The following is a 19471-nucleotide window of genomic DNA, read 5'->3' on the forward strand; positions in this document are numbered from 1 at the left end:
AGACAGAGTCGATGGTCAACTGCATCTGCCACATTTGGACAGTGACCAGTATTCTCCTTTGCGCCTATACCAGAGTTTAGCTCTCGAGTCAGCAGATCGGCGTACCTAAACACGCTCAATTGTTGGCTGTCCTGTGCCCTGATGTACGCAATTCCAAGGCCGGACGTTTGTATGTTGGGAGACAGCAGGTCCGAAGGCTCACAATTTTGACAGGAGCTGCCATGAATATCGTAACAGGTGACAGTGATGAGCACTGGAAGTGGCGTGCATCGACCTGATATACCGGGCATTGGCTGTGATCGAGATGGCTACTCGCCTGGTCGAGATGGCTACTCGCCTGGTCGAGATGCACATTGCATTCGAACTTGCTAGATCTCCGGGTAGACGTCAGTCCTTCTAAGTAAAGGGATACTTCGTCTGACGTCTTTGAGGAGATCAAAATCAATGTCGACTGTAAGGATATCCGGCTCGCGCGCCTGCACCTCCTCCTTCTCTATGTCGTCGACGTGGTCCAGCCGCCCTGCGATTTGGCCATTTGGCGAAATGACAATGGTGTCACCGTAACTAACACGCGCTGCATTGTGTCTACCACATTGTGCCGAAGCTATGACCCAGGACTGAGTCTCAATAGCTCGACATCTCAGCAGGATTTCCCAGTGAAGTTTTCCGGTTGGCACGGTGAAGGCAGACGGATAGAGCAATATGTCGGCTCCCAGCCTACGCAATCTGAGTGCGGGTTCAGGGAATCGCAGGTCAAAACAAATGAGGCTCCCGATCTTGCCCAGGGCGGTGGGATGTGGTGAAACGACCTCATGGCCGGGTTCGGTCGAGTCACTCTCCTTCAACCTTGGCCCATTTGGACGCAGATCAAGGTCAAAAAGGTGCAGTTTCTGGTATCTGTGTACGATGTCCCCCTCTTTATCAATCCATATCAGTGTATTTCGGATTCTCTTCGAGGGGGGATCGGTTGGTTCATGAATTCCAACATTGATAGGTAAGGAATGCGTTTTCGCGGCTTGTTGGAGACCACGGACAAAGGGGCTATGGGTGACATCTTGACAGAGCTCTACTGGTTCCGCCGCAGAGGAAGCGATGTAGTCGGAGGCTTCGGGGAGGAACAGTGCCTAGAAAGATGGAGGCGCTGGTAAGGATCAGGTGAATGGCCTCATAGAGAGAGCAAACATTCCACCTACCTTTGCTCCAGCCGCCACGGCCTTTTGCACAAGCTTCTGGCATTGAGCCAGGTTATGGGACATAGATGCATTCGAGCAGATCTGACCAATAGCCTAGACAGTAGGGGTCAGCCCAATGCGGAGACATGTAGAGCATGGGTCGATATTAATCCATACGGCGAGCACCATGGTGGGATGAGATGAGCTTTTCAGACGTAACTCAGGAAGTGGACCGCGATAGATCTTCGAGCTGGTCTCCTTTCACCCGTTCACCCGAGTAGAGGAAGAAATAAAACGATGGGGGGAAGAGGAGCATCGCAAGGGCGGTGGTATTCCGCATGGTAAAGCAAAGAAAGATAGGATCAACGGATCTCGCACGGCAGACTTGCCGGATACAGATTTCTCGTTGCATGCACCCACCTTCAGTCACGTACGAGGTGCTTTGCTTCTGCCAACACTGTTGATATCCATTGCGAGACTGCCTCTCTACCAGTTGACGTGTACTCCTACGACCCTGCAGTCATAGTAATCCGAGAAGATCAGGCCTTCAACACCCCCTGAAACATTTTCCTCCTACCCACAATGCGCTCCTCATCTGGCACAGGCCACGGAACGTCGATTGGAGCTGTGCCAGTGGCAAGCCTTCGGGGCATGCCACCGATATGAAAGCCAATGAGCTCCTGCCGAGGACAATACAATTGCGGTGTTATTAATCTCACCCGTCGACGATGCTTTGGCCCACTGCTACTGACATGCATCCTCTACTTCTCCACGTCTCCTCCTTGTGTACCCCGCCTCTGCAAATCCCCTGACCGAATACGGGCGCTTCACGTCTGCGATCTCTGCGGGGCGTGACTCTATCCTATCGACTCGACTCGAGCTGTCATGGGGGAAGGATATCCCGAGGACTAAAGGATGCTGCACCTTGTACCAGGTAGTAACGCAAGATAGCTCAACACTATAAAACCTCGTCTCATCTGCTCGCTCCTGCTGCTTCCCCGTGCCTTCCATATCTCGCCGAAATCCACTTCTGCCTTTGTTCTAGTCACACTCCCGTCCCTGTATTGAACTATTGACCTCAAACAACAACGACCATGGCTACAGTATCGATCCCTAAGCAGCAAAAGGCTGCGGTGAAAGCTGGCGAGGGACCTGATTCCAAAGCCCCTGTCAAAGAGGTCGATGTGCCAACTCCCGGACCTGGAGAAGTTCTTGTCAAGATCAACTGGTAGGTTCCTCCCACACAGTTAATTGTCCATTTCTGAGAGTTGGGCAGGACCGGTCTTTGTGCTTCGGACAAATCCTTGATTAAGGATGAGTGGGCTCCGTTTGGCGTCTCGATGCAACCGGCGACAAGAGGCATTGCTGGTCACGAGGGTGCTGGTGTGGTCGTTGCAGTTGGTGACGATATGCATCATCGGTGGAAGGTAGGAGATCGTGCCGGTATCAAATGGGTCTGGAGTACTTGTGGCGAATGCGAGTTTTGCACAAACGGCGTCGACGAACTTCATTGTCCGAACCAGAAGAACTCGGGGTTTAGCCAGGCTGGGACATTCCAACAATACGCTCTGAGTGACGGACGTTACACCACTCGCATCCCAGAAGGCGTGAGCGACGAGGAGGCCGGGCCGATCATGTGCGGAGGTGTCACAGCATACACCGCTTGCAAGCGGAGCGCCGTGAAACCTGGGCAGTGGATTGTACGTGTTGACCAGCTATTATGTCGCTGGGCTTTACTCACCTACCTGCTATAGGTGCTTCCGGGGGCGGGAGGTGGTCTTGGTCACTTTGCGGTACAATATGCCAAAGCTATGGTATGATCCTGCATGAATGTCGTTCGCACACACTAGGCTCACCGCAATTACCTAGGGTATGAGAGTCATTGCCATCGATGGCGGGGACGAGAAACGCGACCTTTGCAAACGGCTGGGCGCCGAAGAGTTTATCGACTTCACAAAGACCCAGGATATTGCTGCCGAGGTCACGCGCATTACCAAGTATGGAGCCCATGGTGTCATTGTCACTGCGGCCACGAAGGAAGCCTATGCCTCTGCACCTGGACTGCTTCGTCCAGGCGGTACAGTGGTTGCTGTTGGTCTGCCAAAGGATCCGACCGTCCTCGCAGGGGCACCTCCTCTCATGCTGTGTCTGAAGAAACTGAACATTGTGGGGAGCGTCGTTGGTACACTGAAGGAGGTCGAAGAGGCACTGGACTTTACCGCTCGGGGATTGGTTCGCGTAAGTCAACAAGAAAGCCCCGCGAAGGCAACGGACTGTCAAGACATCGCTAACTTATCTCTCTTTCTCACTCCACAGCCTATCCTCACGAAGGGAACCCTGGAGGACCTGGACAAGTACATCGATCTCATGGTCGCCGGTAAGCTTGCAGGGAGAGCAGTGTTGAAGGTGTCGTGACAGGCAGGATAATGTCAAGGTTTACTTTCCTGATAATTGAATGAGTATATTGAGTCCACACAATACACGTTTATCATTGATGGGCAGGCAGTGCAGACAGGGCAGGAAAATAATTCCTCGCTTGTCCAGCCCTTCTGCTGTTGCTCGTCCTGCGTTGCCGAAACCGGCTATAAATTGGCATATTGGACAATGAGAAGACGACAAAGGGAATGATATGTCGTGTATGGATCTAGCAACCCTCCACTCCACGTTTGATTCGTGACTATGTGGGAATTGCTATGCCGGTGCACGTCGAATCTATCTACCCGATCCCACAGACTAACGGCAACGCCTACCAGCGGTGCAACCGCGCCAACCTGATACAAGTTTTCTGTCTAATTCCTAAAATATCCCTTGTCTGCTCTGATTCATTATCTGTCATCCAGAGTGCAACGATACACACACTCTCCCAACCACCACCCACGATATCCATACTGTGAGTGGACGGGTTGGTGGTCAGCCGAACGTTCCATTATGAAATTTTCATACCCCTTTGTTTCCCGCGTCACCACGAAAAAGTCATCAGCGCTGGATTCAACACAATCGGCAATAGAAGGTGGCTCGCGGTGACTGTGCTCATGGGCAGAATCGCGATAAAGTCCTTAATCAGCCAGTCAAACGGAATGTAGCCTCCGGGGTTGGTGGCCAGGACGACCATGCCGACGATGCCGACGAGGGCAAAGGCGATGCTGAACTTGAACTTCCTCACCACCTTGGGGACCTCGATGAAGAAGTTCGAGAACTCGGCTTCCTTGGAGGTGGCGCCCCAAGTCATGTCGATCTCGAACATGTGCGCCAGCAGGGCTTGCGAGACGTGCAGCGACAGCCCGCCCAGGAAGATGGAGAGCATGACGATCCACTTGAAGTTCTCCAGCAAGGCCGGGACGAAGGATTTCTGACCGATGCGGTACCGCATGATCGCGAGGGCGATGTTTCCAAGGCCGTTGAACACAATCACGATGCTAAACCAGACTTTCCAGCTGTCAATATAGTATTTGTCCAAGTAGCCGTTGAACCAGCCGATGGCGAAGTAGTTGGCGAGCGTCATGATCCAGGCCGCGCCAATGGCATAATACGTGCCAATATAGCTGACAATCGTGATTTTGGAAGTGAACCGGATGTTGGAGAAGAGGAACCGCCGGAAGAGCTCTGTGAAGGGCCCTTTGTAGATCCATTTCCTCATGGGATGGAAGAGAAGCTCGTTGCATCCGTACGCATACTTTTCCCATCGGGCCAGCTCGTCGTACACGGTGAGGCTGACGCCCTCCTTGAATCCTCCGTGGGCCCATGACGCCAGCCTGATGATGTAGCCGTCGCACTGAAGTCGCAAGGACATGTCAAAGTCTTCGCTGACATGTGACTCGGACCAAAATTTCTCGTAGCCGTCTTCATCGACGTAGGAGACCTGCTGAATCGCACTCCAACGAAGAATGGCATTGTGCCCTACAAAGGGAGCCACGTCACCGTTAGCGACCGTGTATTCGATGGCGGTGTAGATGAGGTTGGTGAAGAAGGTGATGCCGTTTTCGAAAAAGGTATGCACAACCTGCATTACGCCGGATGCAAATTGCATGATTCCAACATTCGGAGATTGTTCCATCTCGCTCACAGCGTCGAGCAAGCAGTCTGCTGGTACCCTGGTGTCGCTGTCGATCAATAGGATATAGTCCCCGACGCGGATGTTACCATCCGCCCAGGCACGTGGAGTTTCGTCCAGCACTTCTCGCAAGCATTCGTTGTAGGCTTCGGTCTCGTCACTGGGCGTCCAGGTCGAATTGCGGTGATACCTTTGAAGTTTATCCTCGACTTTGCATGACAGCATCAAGCCATAGTTCATGTTGGAGGCCTTCTTAAACTTGCCTTTGCGTATAAAGCCTTCGCTACCATGTTTTGGACGAGCCGTCCAGCCGATATTGTGGTCCTGGTAGAAGTCAATCCGTGCCTTCCGTTGCTCCTCCTCGATGATCTGCAGGCCATCGTCGTTGATGAACATGTTTGCGGTGCCACCTTGCAGCTCGTACGTTGATATGGCTCGCTTGATCGATTTGACCGTTGGTGCAATTACGGAGCCAAGTCCTTCCTTGTAAACAGGACACTGAATAGTAATGTGCGGTAAGGACGACGTACGTAGGCGAGGGGAGCACTTTGCTGAGTAGTATTTTGAGTTGAGTTGCATCTGCTGGATGGGCCCAAGGCACTGTGCCACGCAACCAACAATAACTTGGGCGAAGAACTAAGAAGTCATTAACGATTCCTCCACACGAAGAACGAGACTTACCAAGGTAAAGAAGATCTGTACGGGAACCAAGGAGAGAAATGCGAGGCGTATGTATGAGCCATCGACGGCGATTTCAGTTGCCAAAGATCGACATGCCAGACCAAGTAATGTGACAACAATGATTAGTGTAAATGCGACCAGTATAGTGTTCATCAGGTTGGTCGGACGATCCTGGATGGGTAACTCTCCGGACTCGAGCTCTAGAGAGGCTGTGGAAGCTCCGTTTTTCTCGTTGGAAACGTCTTCCTTATCACCGGCCTCGCCGGTATGCCACACCAGCTCCATCAACTCAGACTCAATGGAGGCTGCTCTGCTCGTTACATTTGAAGGATCATCGTCCCACACAACCAACAGCGAATCAGCGGCAATGAAGGCAGCAAATTGATATTTTCGTGCACGAGGCAGGTGAGCAATCGTGGGTAGGATTTGAACACGTAGGCCATTCATGAGAGGAACGTCGGTAGCATCAGGAGCCCAAGCCAAGAATGTTTTGATGACTCTGGAATTCACCGTCATGGCGACCTATTGTCCGAATAAGTCTATTGTGATGGTCAGGGTAGTATAGCTTACCTGTACATTAAGCTCCGCACAAACCTCCCCAAACTGTGAGTCTCGAAGAGCTGATGGACATGAAAGGTAGATTCCACGAGACTTTCGAAGCACCACTCCTTCGATTTCACCGCTTCCGTCACTGACCCATAGGCGCGAACACTGTTGCTGATAGAGATGATTAACCATAACCTCATATCTGATCTCCTCAAGGGCACTTCGGACGCTGCGTGTCGATTTGCCCCCAATTGATGCGGCATCGCTTTGCGAAGGGGATTCAGTAGAGGTAAGGAAGCCGTGAATCGGGGAGCCAGCCATTGGGTGATGTCGAGGCGGAACTGTCTTGCTGGGTACCTTAACTAGCTCAGATCGTCTGCCGCGCTGTTTTGTGGTTTATACGTGTCGCCCCAACCGTGATGCACTCCCTCCTGAAGAAGCAGTTGGAACGACGAGAGAACCACCGTGCTAGATAAGTGTAGGAAAGGGGAGAGTTGGAGAAGGAAAACATGGGGCCGCTCTAAAGATGAACAATACTCCGTCTGCTCATGGAATATCCTGGGGGACCACACATGGTCTTGCTGACAGACCGGCGTTAAATAGTGACACCTAGAAAACAGAGACGGTGGATGCAGTAGCTGAAGAAACTTTTCACTCCAAACCTGAGTTGACAGCCCAGAAAGGGTTCCAAATCAAGAGCAAGATTTGGGTTTCGACTCACCATAGCCCTTGTCTGTCTTGATCATATTTGAACACTTGCCTTTCTGAGCCATGTCATGGCGATGAGACATGGCCAAATCCATTTGCAGCACAGCAGTCATCACCGGGGTCGAATTTCGATGGCATTGAGATTTTCTTAGCTGAAAATAGTGTTGGCCGCTCTATCAAGAGGGGAGACCATCTCGACGAGGACCAGGCCAGTTCAGTGCAGCCCAGATAAGCCTGTAGACATCAGGAACAGGGAAAAGAGAATGAAGGGGATGGTGCGCAAGGAGACTTGACAGGTCATGTTTCCTGGACCAACGACCTCAGACAGGGGCTCCTGGAACTATGCCGGGTTTGGTCTAAGTCAGCCTCATCTCAAACGTGTATGCAAGGGCCACCAGGGCAGTAAATGTGTTTCTCTGACTAGACATGGTCATATCAGGTCTGTGCGCATCATGCATGATGTAGTGTCATGTCTGGCAGTCCGGGAACCAATTGATGGTAAATATAGAGACTCATCCTGTTACACGGGGTCTCTATCCCTGTTGTCCATTGCTGAATGAGGTATATGCTTGTTGGTTTGTTCCACCTTGGTACCGATCATTATGGCTCACCTTCAGTCCTGTAGACAAGTGGCTATAGTGTAAGAGAAATATTCCCGCTCCTTTCAATTCAGTGAAGAGATTGCGGACTTGCTAAGTTGCGATAATCTCAATCTGTCGCTTGATCGCGGTTGGGAGCCGGATGAGACATATGACCGCCTGAGCCGAGACAAGTCCAACTTTCTGCGCCGGCGTAGGAGCGCGTCACCAGGACTGTGGCTTTTAAGGGTTGACGTTGGAGTTATTTTCGTGCCATAGTTCGTTACAGAACAGCTTCCGGCAGATTTGGAGAGATCACTGTCCTGTTATCACAGGGTCGATAGAGCCTCGCCGCGTCCAGAAAGTTGAACGATATCACAGCTCTTAATACTTTCCAGCCTTACCATGACACATTTCTCTCGGCCAAGTTATTCTCGAGCGGACTCCACGATGAGTATTGACATTATGCCTCGGCCTGGTTCGCCAGACTCAGCGACTGCGAGTGGCGGATACCAACATGAGAAGCCAGTCAATCCATTCCTTACCCCCTACGCTTCTGGAGATCCATCGAGGGCGGCATCATCTGCAGTACTCGTCCAGCCCATGCTCAACCAGAGATACTTCCACTCCCGCAGAGTCAAGAAAGGCGAGGTGCAGAAGCCATGGACAAAGGTCAAAGATCCTCGAGAGAAATGGGTAACAATTATCCCATTGATTGGACTTGCAATTGGTTTCGGGCTTGCTGGTCTGCTGGTCTGGGATGGTCTTCGAACCGTGGTCAATCACCAGTACTGTCCAGTGTATTTGGATGATTTCTCGAGCGGCTTTAACTCCAGGATTTGGACCAAAGAAGCTGAAGTTGGGGGTTTTGGGAACGGTCAGTTCGAGGAGACCACTGTGACGGAGGAGAATGTTTTTGTGAGAGATGGAATGCTTCAGATCAAGCCGACTCTTCAAGATGCTAAATTGATCGAGACTGACAACGTCATTGATCTGCAGGCCAGTGGCATATGTACATCATCAGTCTGGAGCAACTGCATTACCGGTACAAACAGAACCAATGGCACCATTGTCAATCCTGTCAAGTCTGGGCGTATCCATACAAAGAAAGGCGCTGTGATCAAATATGGTCGGATTGAGATCGAAGCCAAATTACCTGAAGGTGATTGGCTGTGGCCTGCAATCTGGTTGCTCCCTGTCGAGGCCAAGTATGGGGTGTGGCCACAGTCTGGAGAGATCGATATCGTCGAGTCTCGAGGCAACAACCACACCTATCCGCAAGGAGGAAACAACATTGTTTCCAGCGCTCTACACTGGGGTCCAGACGCTGCGAATGATGCTTGGTGGCGGACCAACGTCAAGAGGAACGCATTGCACACAACCTTCGCGAAAAAGTTCCATACGTTTGGGCTGGAATGGTCGGAGAAATATATCTTCACCTACATTGACACGCGGCTGCTGCAGGTTTTGTACACCAACTTCAACAAGCCACTCTGGGGACGTGGCCGCTTCCCCCAGGCCGATGCGAATGGCACTCGCATTGTGGATCCATGGACCAAGTACAACCGTGCATCGACACCATTTGACCAAGACTTTTATCTCATCCTGAATGTCGCCGTTGGCGGTACGAATGGATGGTTCGAAGACGGCAAAAAGGGCAAACCCTGGGTCGATGCCGGTCAGACTGCGAAGAAGGATTTCTGGAACGCGCGAGACACATGGTATCCGACGTGGAAGGACGGCGGCCAAATGACTGTCAAGAGTGTGAAAATGTGGCAGCAGCAGGGATACAATGGATGTGAGTGAACCGTGGTCAGAGTTTCCGAAGGCTCGGTATGGTGTGGAAACTCTGTCTTCCTGACGAGTAGTCCTTGAGACCAAGCGAGAAGGAGTATGGCGGTCAGGTCATTGAGAGGTTGAAGCATTCTTTTGGTCAGGCAGGTTACAGGTGAAGTGAGAATCCAGACGAGGAGCAGATGGCATCGGAACAACATTGTTCCGTCACATCACGTGTCACCACAGAGGAAAATGTCGCAGGACAAGTTCGGAGCATTTGATCTAGAATTTTGCTATCATTTTGAGAAGTTTTGAGAAGCGCCCTGTTGGCTGTACAACACAGACTAAGGACGCCGGTCCATCCACGTAAACAAGGCAAATTTATGTACAACGATTCCTGGTAGACAGTGAAGGTTTACACCAATTTCAAGAGTCCGTCGAGATTGATGCTCTTGGGTCGCTCAATTGGCATGCCCAGAGCACGATCCCAGATCAGTTGCGCCAAAGGACCAAGACCTCTGCTGACTCCAAAAGTGACAGTGTAGTACAAGGGATCCTGGAAGCCGTAGTGGTGGAAGAGAACACCCGAAGCACTGTCGACGTTGGGATGAGGGTTTTTGGTCTTGCCGTGTTCGGTCAAGACGCCAGGCGCAATCTCGCTGTTCTTCTTGACCAGCCGATAGACGGGATTGTTTGCAATGTCCTCACGGGCATCACCGAAGTCAATCAATGCCTTGAATCGTGGGTCAGGCTTGCGGAGCACACCGTGACCGTAGCCCGGGACAACCTGGCCGGAGCGAAGAGTTGCCCAGAGGTAGTCTCTGACATCTTTGTCAGAGAAGTTTTCACCGATTTGCGCCTGCATCTTCAAGATCCAGCGAAGCACCTCCTGGGCAGCAAGACCGTGCAGAGGTCCGGCCAAACCCAGCAAGCCAGCAGAGTACGACAGGAATGGATCAGAAAGAGCAGACCCGACCAGGTGAGTTGCGTGAGCCGAGACATTGCCACCCTCGTGATCTCCGTGAAGTGCGAGGTAAAGACGAAGCAAGTCCTGGAAGCCCTCGTTCTCCTTCCCTGGCTTCCCGAGGAGTTTCGCGAAGTTGTAAGCCCAGTCCTGGTCAAGGTCCAAGGGCAGGTCGAGGGCAGACTTGTCAAAGATTGCCGCAGCCACACGAGGCAGCTTGGCGAGAAGGTTGATGCTGTCGTCAAAGGTCGAATCCCAGTAGTCCGCCTTGTTCAGACCCTCTGCATACTTCTTCGCGAACTTGGACTCGGTGTTGAGAGCAGCAACGGCGCACGACAGCTGCGTCATTGGGTGGACATTCTTGTCGAATGAGCGGAGCATAGAGACGACATGGGGTGGGAGGTCCGACTTCTCGGCCAACTCGCGCGAGAGGGCTCGAACCTGGGAGGTGGAAGGGACTTTGCCGGTCAAAAGGAGCCAGAACATGGCCTCAGGCAACATCTCGGTCCCAGAGGTGCCTTTGGGGAGCTCCTTTTGGCAGTCGGCGATGGTTCGGCCGTGGAAGCGGATGCCTTCATTGGCGTCCAACACGCTACCCTCCCAAACCATGGACTTCATTGTTCTCATGCCGCCGATGACTTGGCCGACAGTAATGTCTCCAATCTTCTTGTCGGCATGGCTCTTGACCTGCTTGAGCAATTCTCGTTTCTCAGGGATGACAGACTGAAGCGTAGCCTTGAGGTCGGGCTCGGCAGAGGAGGCGTACGTCCGAAGGGTCAAGGAGGCATAGGGCCGGGTTGACGAAGCAGCACGAAGGCTTCTCAGGGCGTGCTGGGTGGTCCTGGTTGTGGCAGCCATTGCAGTCAACAATCCTCCTATTCACAGCTTGTGTCTCTATTGTTTGCTGAGACGGTGCTTCCTGAGCGGGGTTCGTGGACTTCAATGGACGCAGTGGGAGAAGATGTCGACACCGCGAAAAGATAGTGTGTGAGCACTGGTGGTGAAGGTGAGAGTCGAGAAAGCTAACAGTATTCTGCAAGAATGCGGCATGCAAGAGCTTTTTGCTTCGAACCAAAAAAATGTGAAGTCCGGACTTCGCTATTAGCGACAAGCCTACCAGCCCCTTGTGAAAGGCGCATTTTCGGTGGACAGCTTCAGCCCATGAACAAAAGCTCCGAGCCTAACCGATGTCCCGAGGCACTTTCCAGCCCTCCGTTTCTCCTCAAAAACCCCCCACAGACCCTGCCGGAGCTCGTCGCTTCGCGGCCCGAATTCGGGAGAGGCTCGTTGTCTCCAGCATCTCCAGCAGCTCTGAGAGCCCTCGACAGTGTTCTTTCTCCACGATCGAGGTGTTTATTTCTTACCAAGCAATTTCGGGCTGCCGTCCGCAAGGCTCATAGAGGTGCGCCATTTCTTAATGCTATAACCCAGGGGAGTGCCGTTTGTTCATTCCCCCATTGCTACTGTTTGGAATGTTTAGAAGAGGTCAGTGATATCGCAAGAACAATGCTTCGACGCCTACCCAGGAGCCTTCCCAGGCTCGCAGCCAGACACACCACAAGAGCAACAGTATCAAAACCACTTTTCGCAGCTATGCCCCGATATTTGTCCTCGTTACCCGCAGTGAACCCTCCCGTGTCCACTTCACTACCTTCCGACTCGTTTCAACTTCTCTCGACCGAGGACAAAGCTGGCGACGCAGAAGACGTTTTGTTCAAGCAACAAGTAGAAGATGTGAAGGCATGGTGGGCATCACCGAGATACAAGGGCATCAAAAGACCTTACAGACCAGAAGATGTTGTGAGCAAACGAGGGACGTTGCAGCAGGTATACCCTAGCTCACTCATGGCGAGGAAACTCTTCAATTTGTTGGAAGAGAGAGCAGCCGAGGGCAAGCCAGTCCACACCATGGGAGCAATTGATCCCGTCCAGATGACGCAGCAAGCGCCCAACCAAGAGATTCTCTATGTATCGGGCTGGGCCTGCTCATCCGTTCTCACGACCACAAATGAGGTTTCGGCAGACTTCGGCGACTATCCTTATAACACGGTTCCTAATCAAGTTCAGCGACTGTTTAAAGCTCAGCAACTCCACGACCGCAAACATTTCGACGCGCGGCGGAAGATGACTGCGGAAGAACGGAAGAAGACCCCTTATATCGACTACATGAGACCTATCGTTGCAGATGGAGACACCGGGCACGGTGGATTGTCTGCCGTGATCAAGCTGGCGAAGCTCTTCGCCGAGAATGGTGCTGCGGCAGTGCATTTCGAGGACCAGCTCCACGGGGGCAAGAAATGCGGTCATTTGGCAGGGAAAGTGTTGGTACCTGTGGGCGACCACATCAACCGCCTCGTCGCCGCAAGATTTCAATGGGATATGATGGGCAGCGAGAACCTTGTCATTGCCCGAACTGACTCGGAGAGTGGCAAACTACTCTCCAGCGCCATCGACGTGCGGGATCACGAGTATATCCTTGGTGTAACCGAAGACACCGCTCCGCTGGCCGAGGTTCTCCAGGAAATGGAGCTGAACGGAGCAGATGGACCAGAAGTGGACAAGTTTGAAGCTGAATGGGTCAAGAAGCACAAGCTGGTCACCTTTGACGAAGCTGTCGAAGCCCACATCAAAGCTGAAGGCGGAGATGCCTCGGAATATCTCGCCAAAACCAAGGCAGATCGCAACATGTCCCTCTCATCACGCCGCAAACTCTCTTCTCAATTCACCAAGTCGCCCGTGGGTTGGTCTTGCGACGTCCCTCGAACTCGCGAAGGTTTCTACCATTACCGAGCGGGCATTCCTGCTGCAACCAAGCGTGCCATTGAGTTCGCCCCTTATGCGGACCTTCTCTGGCTGGAGACTGCCGACCCCAGCGTGTCGAAAGCTGCCGGTTTCGCTCGGGAGATCCGTGAGGCCTACCCTGGCAAAAAGCTTGTCTATAATCTGAGCCCGTCGTTCAACTGGATGGGTCAGGGCTTCAACGATACTTCGCTCAAGTCATTCGTATGGGATCTTGCCAAGGAAGGCTTCGTGCTTCAGCTGATCTCCCTTGCCGGACTCCATTCCACGGCCACGATTAGCGCGGAGCTGTCGCGAGGCTTTAAGGAAGACGGAATGCTCGCCTATGTCAAGCTGGTCCAGAGTCGGGAGAAGGAGCTTGGGGTTGATGTTCTCACTCATCAGAAGTGGAGTGGAGCGCCATACATCGATGGAATTATTGGCGCCATTCAAAGCGGCAGCAGTTCTAGCCGGAGTATGGGTGAAGGCAATACAGAGGCAGGCTTCTAATGACAAGATGCTGATGCACTATCATGGGGCATAGCCTTGTTTGACAACTGTTCTGTTGAGCACTGCTGTGAAGCCGCTGGACTGTCCATCTTATGAGACAGGCACTGAGAGTTCTTCACTTCTATATGATGACGTGATGTGGATAAAAGAATGTTTTTCGAGCTGGGGATTTCACTGTAGATATATTGTTGTAGCCAAAAGCTTCTAGTTACTGCATAACCAGGTGTATACTTGGTGTTGGAGGAGAATCGAAATCATTTTCGCCATGGTGGCAACGGAAATAGCATGAATTTACCAGTATATTGTGCTGCTTAGTCAGTCAACCAACCCCCTCTGGTGGCCCCCAACAGTGCCCTGCTCCGCCTATCTCTTATCGATTAGAAACCACCCCCCTGGTATCTGGCCAGCGCCCCCAAAAAATTTCAAACAAGGCTGAAAGGAAAAAAATTATCTTCCATCCTTCCAAAGCAGCCAGTGAAGTCAGTGGCTGGTGGGCGCAGGCCGTGTCAGATTTCTCTCATAGGCTCCTCTTCTCCTCCGACACGCCCCTCGTCGCTTCTGCAATTTATTCTTTTTCTATTGCTTTGTGTCTTCCCCTTGGGTTACTTTTCACTCCTGCGCGGGCTGCGGTGGCATAGGGAGCGACACCATCGTTTTTGTTGATCCGTCCAGCCTTCTGTGTTCAAATTTTTTCCCCAGTTCGATTTTTACTGTTTGTTTTCGGGAGACCTAGAAGTTCCGCGCTGCACGGAATTTCAGGTGCAAAGGAATGCCACACATCGAAAGCCCCCCCTTGGCTCCCGCAATGGCGACGACGGTCGTTCCTTCGAAGTCCAACTTTTCCGGGGTCGCTCCAGCGTCCGAAGAAGTCAGCAGCCTTCTGAAAACTATTGTCGACACCAATGTCGCCCAGACTTCCCTCGATGCTGCATATGCCCTCACAAACCTCCTTATCCAATCGGTGGGTATTCGAGGTCTTGTCTCTTACAACCTCATACCAGAGATAAAAAAGGCCGCCGCAGACAAGAAGAATGGCGCCAAACGGGAAAGCGCCATGTTCATCCTCGGGGCAATGTTTGAGCGATTCCCCCGTGAGCAGCCGCTGAGTGAAGTGGTCTTCCTGATCCAAGACGGTGGCCTCTTCAATTTGGTCCTCGATGGGTTGGCCGACAAGGGTTCTTCAGTTCGTGAGTCGGCACAATACGCCGTCGACGAACTGTTCAAGAATCTCGCACCCGAGGCCATGGTCATAGGCCTCCTCCCGGCTTTACAGGCCTATCTGTCCAAACCAACTGGAAAATGGCAAGGCACTGTGGGTGCTTACACTCTCTTGGGAAAGATGGCCGACAAGGCCCAGATGGGAACAGGCACGAAAGAGGAGGAACAAGCTAAGGATGTATTGCGGGATTCTATGGGTAAAACACTCAAGGAGCTTATCCCAGTTGTGGAGGGTGGTATGCACGACCTCAAAGCTGAAGTCGCCAAAGCCGCCACCAAGACCATGACCTCGCTCACGACTTTGCTCCAAAACGACGATGTAGCCCCTCGGATACCCCTGCTCATCGACACCATGAAAAACCCGTCCGCCCAGACTCTCCAGAAAGCGATTCACGCCCTTTCTCAAACTACCTTTGTCGCCATCGTCACCTCTCCTGTTCTCGCTCTTCTTACCCCGTTGCTGGAACGATCACTCAACACGCCGACGACATCTCAAGAAGTTCTCCGCCAGACAGTGGTTGTCGTGGAGAACTTGACCAAGCTCGTGCACGATCCCGTCGAGGCTAGAACCTTCCTGCCCAAATTACAGCCTGGCGTGCAAAGGGTGAAAGACAATGCGTCACTCCCCGAAGTCCGAGAACTCGCCACCAGAGCCGTCAATGTGATGAAGAAAGCTATGGGCGACGATAAAGATGGGGTGACCAATGGCCAAATTGCGAGAACAACCACTGATGACGTTCTCAAAGTCCTAGACAGCTCAATTCGCGCCCAAGGCGGTCTCAACAAGGAGGACATGTCGGTCTGGAAGACCGGCCAGACTTATGTCTCGGAAATGGTTAGAGAAGACGTCAATTCTCGAGTCTTCTCACGTATTCCCTCCCGGGTTGGACCGTATCTGAAGTACATGCTACCAGACGAGCTCTGTACAGCTGTTGCTGAGGCTGTGCAGAAGCACTTTGTGGATGAGGATCACAAAAGATTTGGGGCTCCAGTTGTTGAGGACCCGAACGAGGTCGAGATTGTCAATGCCGAATTCTCGCTTGCTTATGGCGGTATGCTACTACTCTCGCACACTAACCTACGACTTCTGAAGGGACATCGCTACGGTCTGTGTGGCCGTAACGGCGCAGGGAAATCGACTCTAATGCGGAGTATTGCTGAAGGGAAATTGGAAGGTTTTCCACCCAAGGAAGTCCTGAAGACGTGTTTTGTGGAGCACAATCAGGGCGAGGATGCTGATATCAGCATTCTTGAATTTGTGTCCAAAGATCCCGAAATAGCCAAAGAAGGCAAAGCGCGAATCTCAGAAGTCTTGAGCGAAGTTGGCTTTACAGCCGGGCCCGAAGGTCGACAGTCCCACAAGGTGGGTTCGTTGTCCGGAGGCTGGAAGATGAAGCTGGCTTTGGCAAGGGCTATGTTGATGAGGGCTGATGTTCTCCTGCTCGACGAACCGACCAACCACCTGGATGTGGCGAATGTCAAGTGGCTCGAGGAGTATCTCCAGAAGCACACGGAAATCACTTCGTTGATCGTGTCCCACGACTCTGGCTTCCTCGACGCAGTATGCACGGACATTTATCACTATGAGAACAAGAAGTTGGTCCATTATCCTGGAAATCTCGCGGCATTCGTCAAAGTCAAGCCCGAGGGTAAGAGCTATTACACACTATCAGCCACGCAAGTGCAATTCAAGTTCCCTCCTCCTGGCATCCTCAGCGGCGTCAAGTCTAACACACGGTCTATCATCCGCATGACGAATGTCAGCTATACCTATCCCGGTGCATCTAAGCCTAGCTTGACCGACGTTTCATGTCAACTAAGTCTATCATCCCGAGTCGCCATCATCGGTGCCAACGGTGCAGGCAAATCCACCCTGATCAAGTTGTTGACTGGCGAAACCATTCCTCAAACGGGCAAGGTGGAAAAGCATCCCAATCTGCGAATTGGATACATCAAGCAGCATGCTTTGGAGCACGTCGAGATGCATTTGGAGAAAACACCAAACCAGTATCTACAGTGGAGATATGCCAACGGAGATGATCGAGAAGTCTTGATGAAAGCTACGCGGCAGCTCACTGCTGAGGATAAGGCACAGATGGATAAATGGATCGACCTCGGAGATGGGAAGGGTTCCAGACAGATCGAGAACCTGATCGGCCGGCAAAAGTACAAGAAGACGTTCCAGTACGAGGTTAAATGGCGAAACATGCTTCCAAAGTTCAACTCGCAGGTCTCAAGAGAGACCCTGTTAGAGTGGGGCTTCCAGAAGTTGGTCCAAGAGTTTGATGACCACGAGGCATCACGTGAAGGTCTAGGTTATCGCATTCTCGAACCCAAGGTGATATCAAAGCACTTTGAGGACGTTGGACTAGATCCTGAAATCGCCAACCACAACGAGATCTCGGGTTTGAGTGGTGGCCAGAAAGTGAAAGTCGTGCTAGCAGGTGCCATGTGGAACAACCCTCACCTGTTGGTCCTCGACGAACCGACCAATTTCTTGGATCGAGATTCACTAGGTGGTCTGGCTGTGGCTATCCGCGACTACAAGGGTGGCGTTGTCATGATCAGTCATAACGAAGAATTTGTTGGAGCGTTGTGTCCGGAACAGTGGCATGTGGCCAACGGAAAAGTGACGCACAAAGGTCACCTTGCTATCGACCTGAACCGGTTTGAAGACTCACGCCCGGGGTCCAGTAATGTCAGCTCCGCGGTATCCAGCGCTACTGCTTCCGCCGTCAACTCGGGCGTCGAAGACAACAGCGATATGAAGTTCAAGGCGAAGAAGAAAAAGAAGATGACGAGGGCGCAGTTGAAGGAAAGGGAAGTGAGAAGAAGACTGAGACAGTAAGTTCTGACCCTACCCTAGCAGTCTTTGTACTAAGTGCTAATGATTTGATTTCCAGTATCGAATGGCTCAATAAACCTCCTGGGACACCTCACCCCCCTGATTCAGACGACGAATAAGGGTGGCAAGACGGTTGAATTCATAGCGTTGGCGTTCTTTCACGCGAAATCTTGACCATACCATGGATATGCACGCCGTGGACCATGGACGATAGACGATAGACTGGGCATGTGGGAAAATGACTTATAGACTAGGACTCGCTTGCCATCTGGAAGTTTGACTAGGATTTTGCATATGTTGTGGGCTCCATAGACAATGGGTTGATGATGTTGATAGACAGGCTGGCACCACGAAAAGATACCCCGTTTAATGAATGAGGACTTTTCCACGTTAATGTGTTGATGTGTTGTGCAGTAATAGTTGAGCGAGTTTTTGCCGCAGATTCCAATCGAAACCATGACGTGGTATTCGGCGAAGGCACAAATGAAATTATCACTAGGAGGAGGCTTATACAATGTACATACATCCCCGATCTTCAACCACTGCAGCTTGCCGTGGATTGCCCTCATTTTTCTCGAATAGAACAAGCGACCTAGATATTAATCAATGCGACAATGAGCTCTACACACGACGCCGAAGTCCCATCAGACATGAAAATTTCCATAAACCCACAACGCGCATCCGCCCTCTGGCACAACCTCACTTCCGTCCAGCAACGGGTCCATGGCGCATGGTGCGCCTCCTTGCCTGCTGGCACGAGTCCTCCGCCGGCGGCTCCTGTGCGGGTCGTTGCTGTATCGAAGCTGAAGCCCGCCTCGGACATTCTCGCCCTTCATCGTCCTGCGCCAGCGTCTGAAGACACCGCGTCCCCCGCGGCCAGTGGTGGGACGCAAGGGCAAGGCCACGGCCATTTCGGGGAGAACTACGTGCAGGAGTTGGTGGAAAAGTCGAGACTGCTGCCCAAGACGATCAAGTGGCACTTCATCGGCGGGCTGCAGTCGAACAAGTGCGTGCCGGTGACGAGGGACGTGGACAACCTGTGGGCGGTCGAGAGCGTCGACAGCGAGAAGAAGGCGAACCTGCTGAACAAGGGTCGCGCGGAGCGCAACGAGCGATTACAAAGGGAACACGGCGACCGGTGGCGCCAGGCCCTGGCCGACGCCGGCATGGAGGAAAAGCTGAGGATCTTCATCCAGGTCAACACGTCGGGCGAGGAGTCCAAGAGCGGCCTGCACCCGGACTCGGCGGAGCTGGTCTCCCTCGCCAGACTCGTCCGCGACCACACAAAGTGTCCGAACCTGCACCTCCAGGGGCTCATGACCATCGGCGCCATCGCGCGGTCAAAGGCCACGACCGCGGAAACCGAAAACGAGGACTTCCTCACCCTCCGCGCCACCCGCGACCGACTCGCCGCAGATCTGGGGCTGCAGGACAAGGATGAACTGGAGCTGAGCATGGGCATGTCGGAGGACTTTGAGAGCGCAGTCAGGTTGGGTAGTAGTGAGGTGCGGGTAGGGAGTACGATATTTGGGGAACGCCCTCCAAAGAAAGAGGCTACAGTGCTGGAACACACGGAACAAGAGAAGAAGTAAGACCATTCTGTCATACGAGAGGGCTTGAATCTCATGACCTTGTGGCCAACGG

General features: G+C 52.5%; 8 protein-coding genes across 8 annotated transcripts; 5 read left to right on the top strand and 3 right to left on the bottom strand.

Annotated features, from left to right (window-relative positions):
- Positions 1-368: 368 nt before the first annotated feature.
- AYO20_06190 (hypothetical protein) lies at positions 369-1361 on the bottom strand (the record flags this gene model as incomplete). The annotated part of the gene is made up of 3 exons (XM_022644481.1): positions 369-1124; positions 1194-1286; positions 1350-1361. 3 exons carry the CDS (start codon positions 1359-1361, stop codon positions 369-371), a joined length of 861 nt encoding a protein of 286 aa, XP_022499572.1.
- Positions 1362-2266: 905 nt separating this feature from the next.
- AYO20_06191 (hypothetical protein) lies at positions 2267-3587 on the top strand (the record flags this gene model as incomplete). Its single annotated transcript, XM_022644482.1, has 5 exons — positions 2267-2400; positions 2449-2872; positions 2927-2986; positions 3042-3410; positions 3489-3587. 5 exons carry the CDS (start codon positions 2267-2269, stop codon positions 3585-3587), a joined length of 1086 nt encoding a protein of 361 aa, XP_022499573.1.
- A 544-nt stretch (positions 3588-4131) lies between these two features.
- AYO20_06192 (hypothetical protein) lies at positions 4132-6771 on the bottom strand (the record flags this gene model as incomplete). Its single annotated transcript, XM_022644483.1, has 3 exons — positions 4132-5859; positions 5905-6426; positions 6475-6771. The coding sequence occupies 3 exons, from the start codon at positions 6769-6771 to the stop codon at positions 4132-4134; spliced, it is 2547 nt and encodes an 848-aa protein (XP_022499574.1).
- A 1415-nt stretch (positions 6772-8186) lies between these two features.
- On the top strand, positions 8187-9542 carry AYO20_06193 (hypothetical protein; the record flags this gene model as incomplete). Its single annotated transcript, XM_022644484.1, has 1 exon — positions 8187-9542. The coding sequence occupies one exon, from the start codon at positions 8187-8189 to the stop codon at positions 9540-9542; it is 1356 nt and encodes a 451-aa protein (XP_022499575.1).
- Positions 9543-9927: 385 nt separating this feature from the next.
- On the bottom strand, positions 9928-11334 carry AYO20_06194 (2-methylcitrate synthase, mitochondrial; the record flags this gene model as incomplete). Its single annotated transcript, XM_022644485.1, has 1 exon — positions 9928-11334. One exon carries the CDS (start codon positions 11332-11334, stop codon positions 9928-9930), a length of 1407 nt encoding a protein of 468 aa, XP_022499576.1.
- A 735-nt stretch (positions 11335-12069) lies between these two features.
- On the top strand, positions 12070-13764 carry AYO20_06195 (hypothetical protein; the record flags this gene model as incomplete). The annotated part of the gene is made up of 1 exon (XM_022644486.1): positions 12070-13764. The coding sequence occupies one exon, from the start codon at positions 12070-12072 to the stop codon at positions 13762-13764; it is 1695 nt and encodes a 564-aa protein (XP_022499577.1).
- Positions 13765-14569: 805 nt separating this feature from the next.
- AYO20_06196 (hypothetical protein) lies at positions 14570-17946 on the top strand (the record flags this gene model as incomplete). Its single annotated transcript, XM_022644487.1, has 2 exons — positions 14570-17826; positions 17886-17946. The coding sequence occupies 2 exons, from the start codon at positions 14570-14572 to the stop codon at positions 17944-17946; spliced, it is 3318 nt and encodes a 1105-aa protein (XP_022499578.1).
- Positions 17947-18441: 495 nt separating this feature from the next.
- Positions 18442-19419, top strand: AYO20_06197 (hypothetical protein; the record flags this gene model as incomplete). Its single annotated transcript, XM_022644488.1, has 1 exon — positions 18442-19419. One exon carries the CDS (start codon positions 18442-18444, stop codon positions 19417-19419), a length of 978 nt encoding a protein of 325 aa, XP_022499579.1.
- Positions 19420-19471: the final 52 nt, after the last annotated feature.

Source organism: Fonsecaea nubica (genome assembly GCF_001646965.1).
Source record: "Fonsecaea nubica strain CBS 269.64 chromosome Unknown Scaff38, whole genome shotgun sequence".
Taxonomy (NCBI): domain Eukaryota; kingdom Fungi; phylum Ascomycota; class Eurotiomycetes; order Chaetothyriales; family Herpotrichiellaceae; genus Fonsecaea; species Fonsecaea nubica.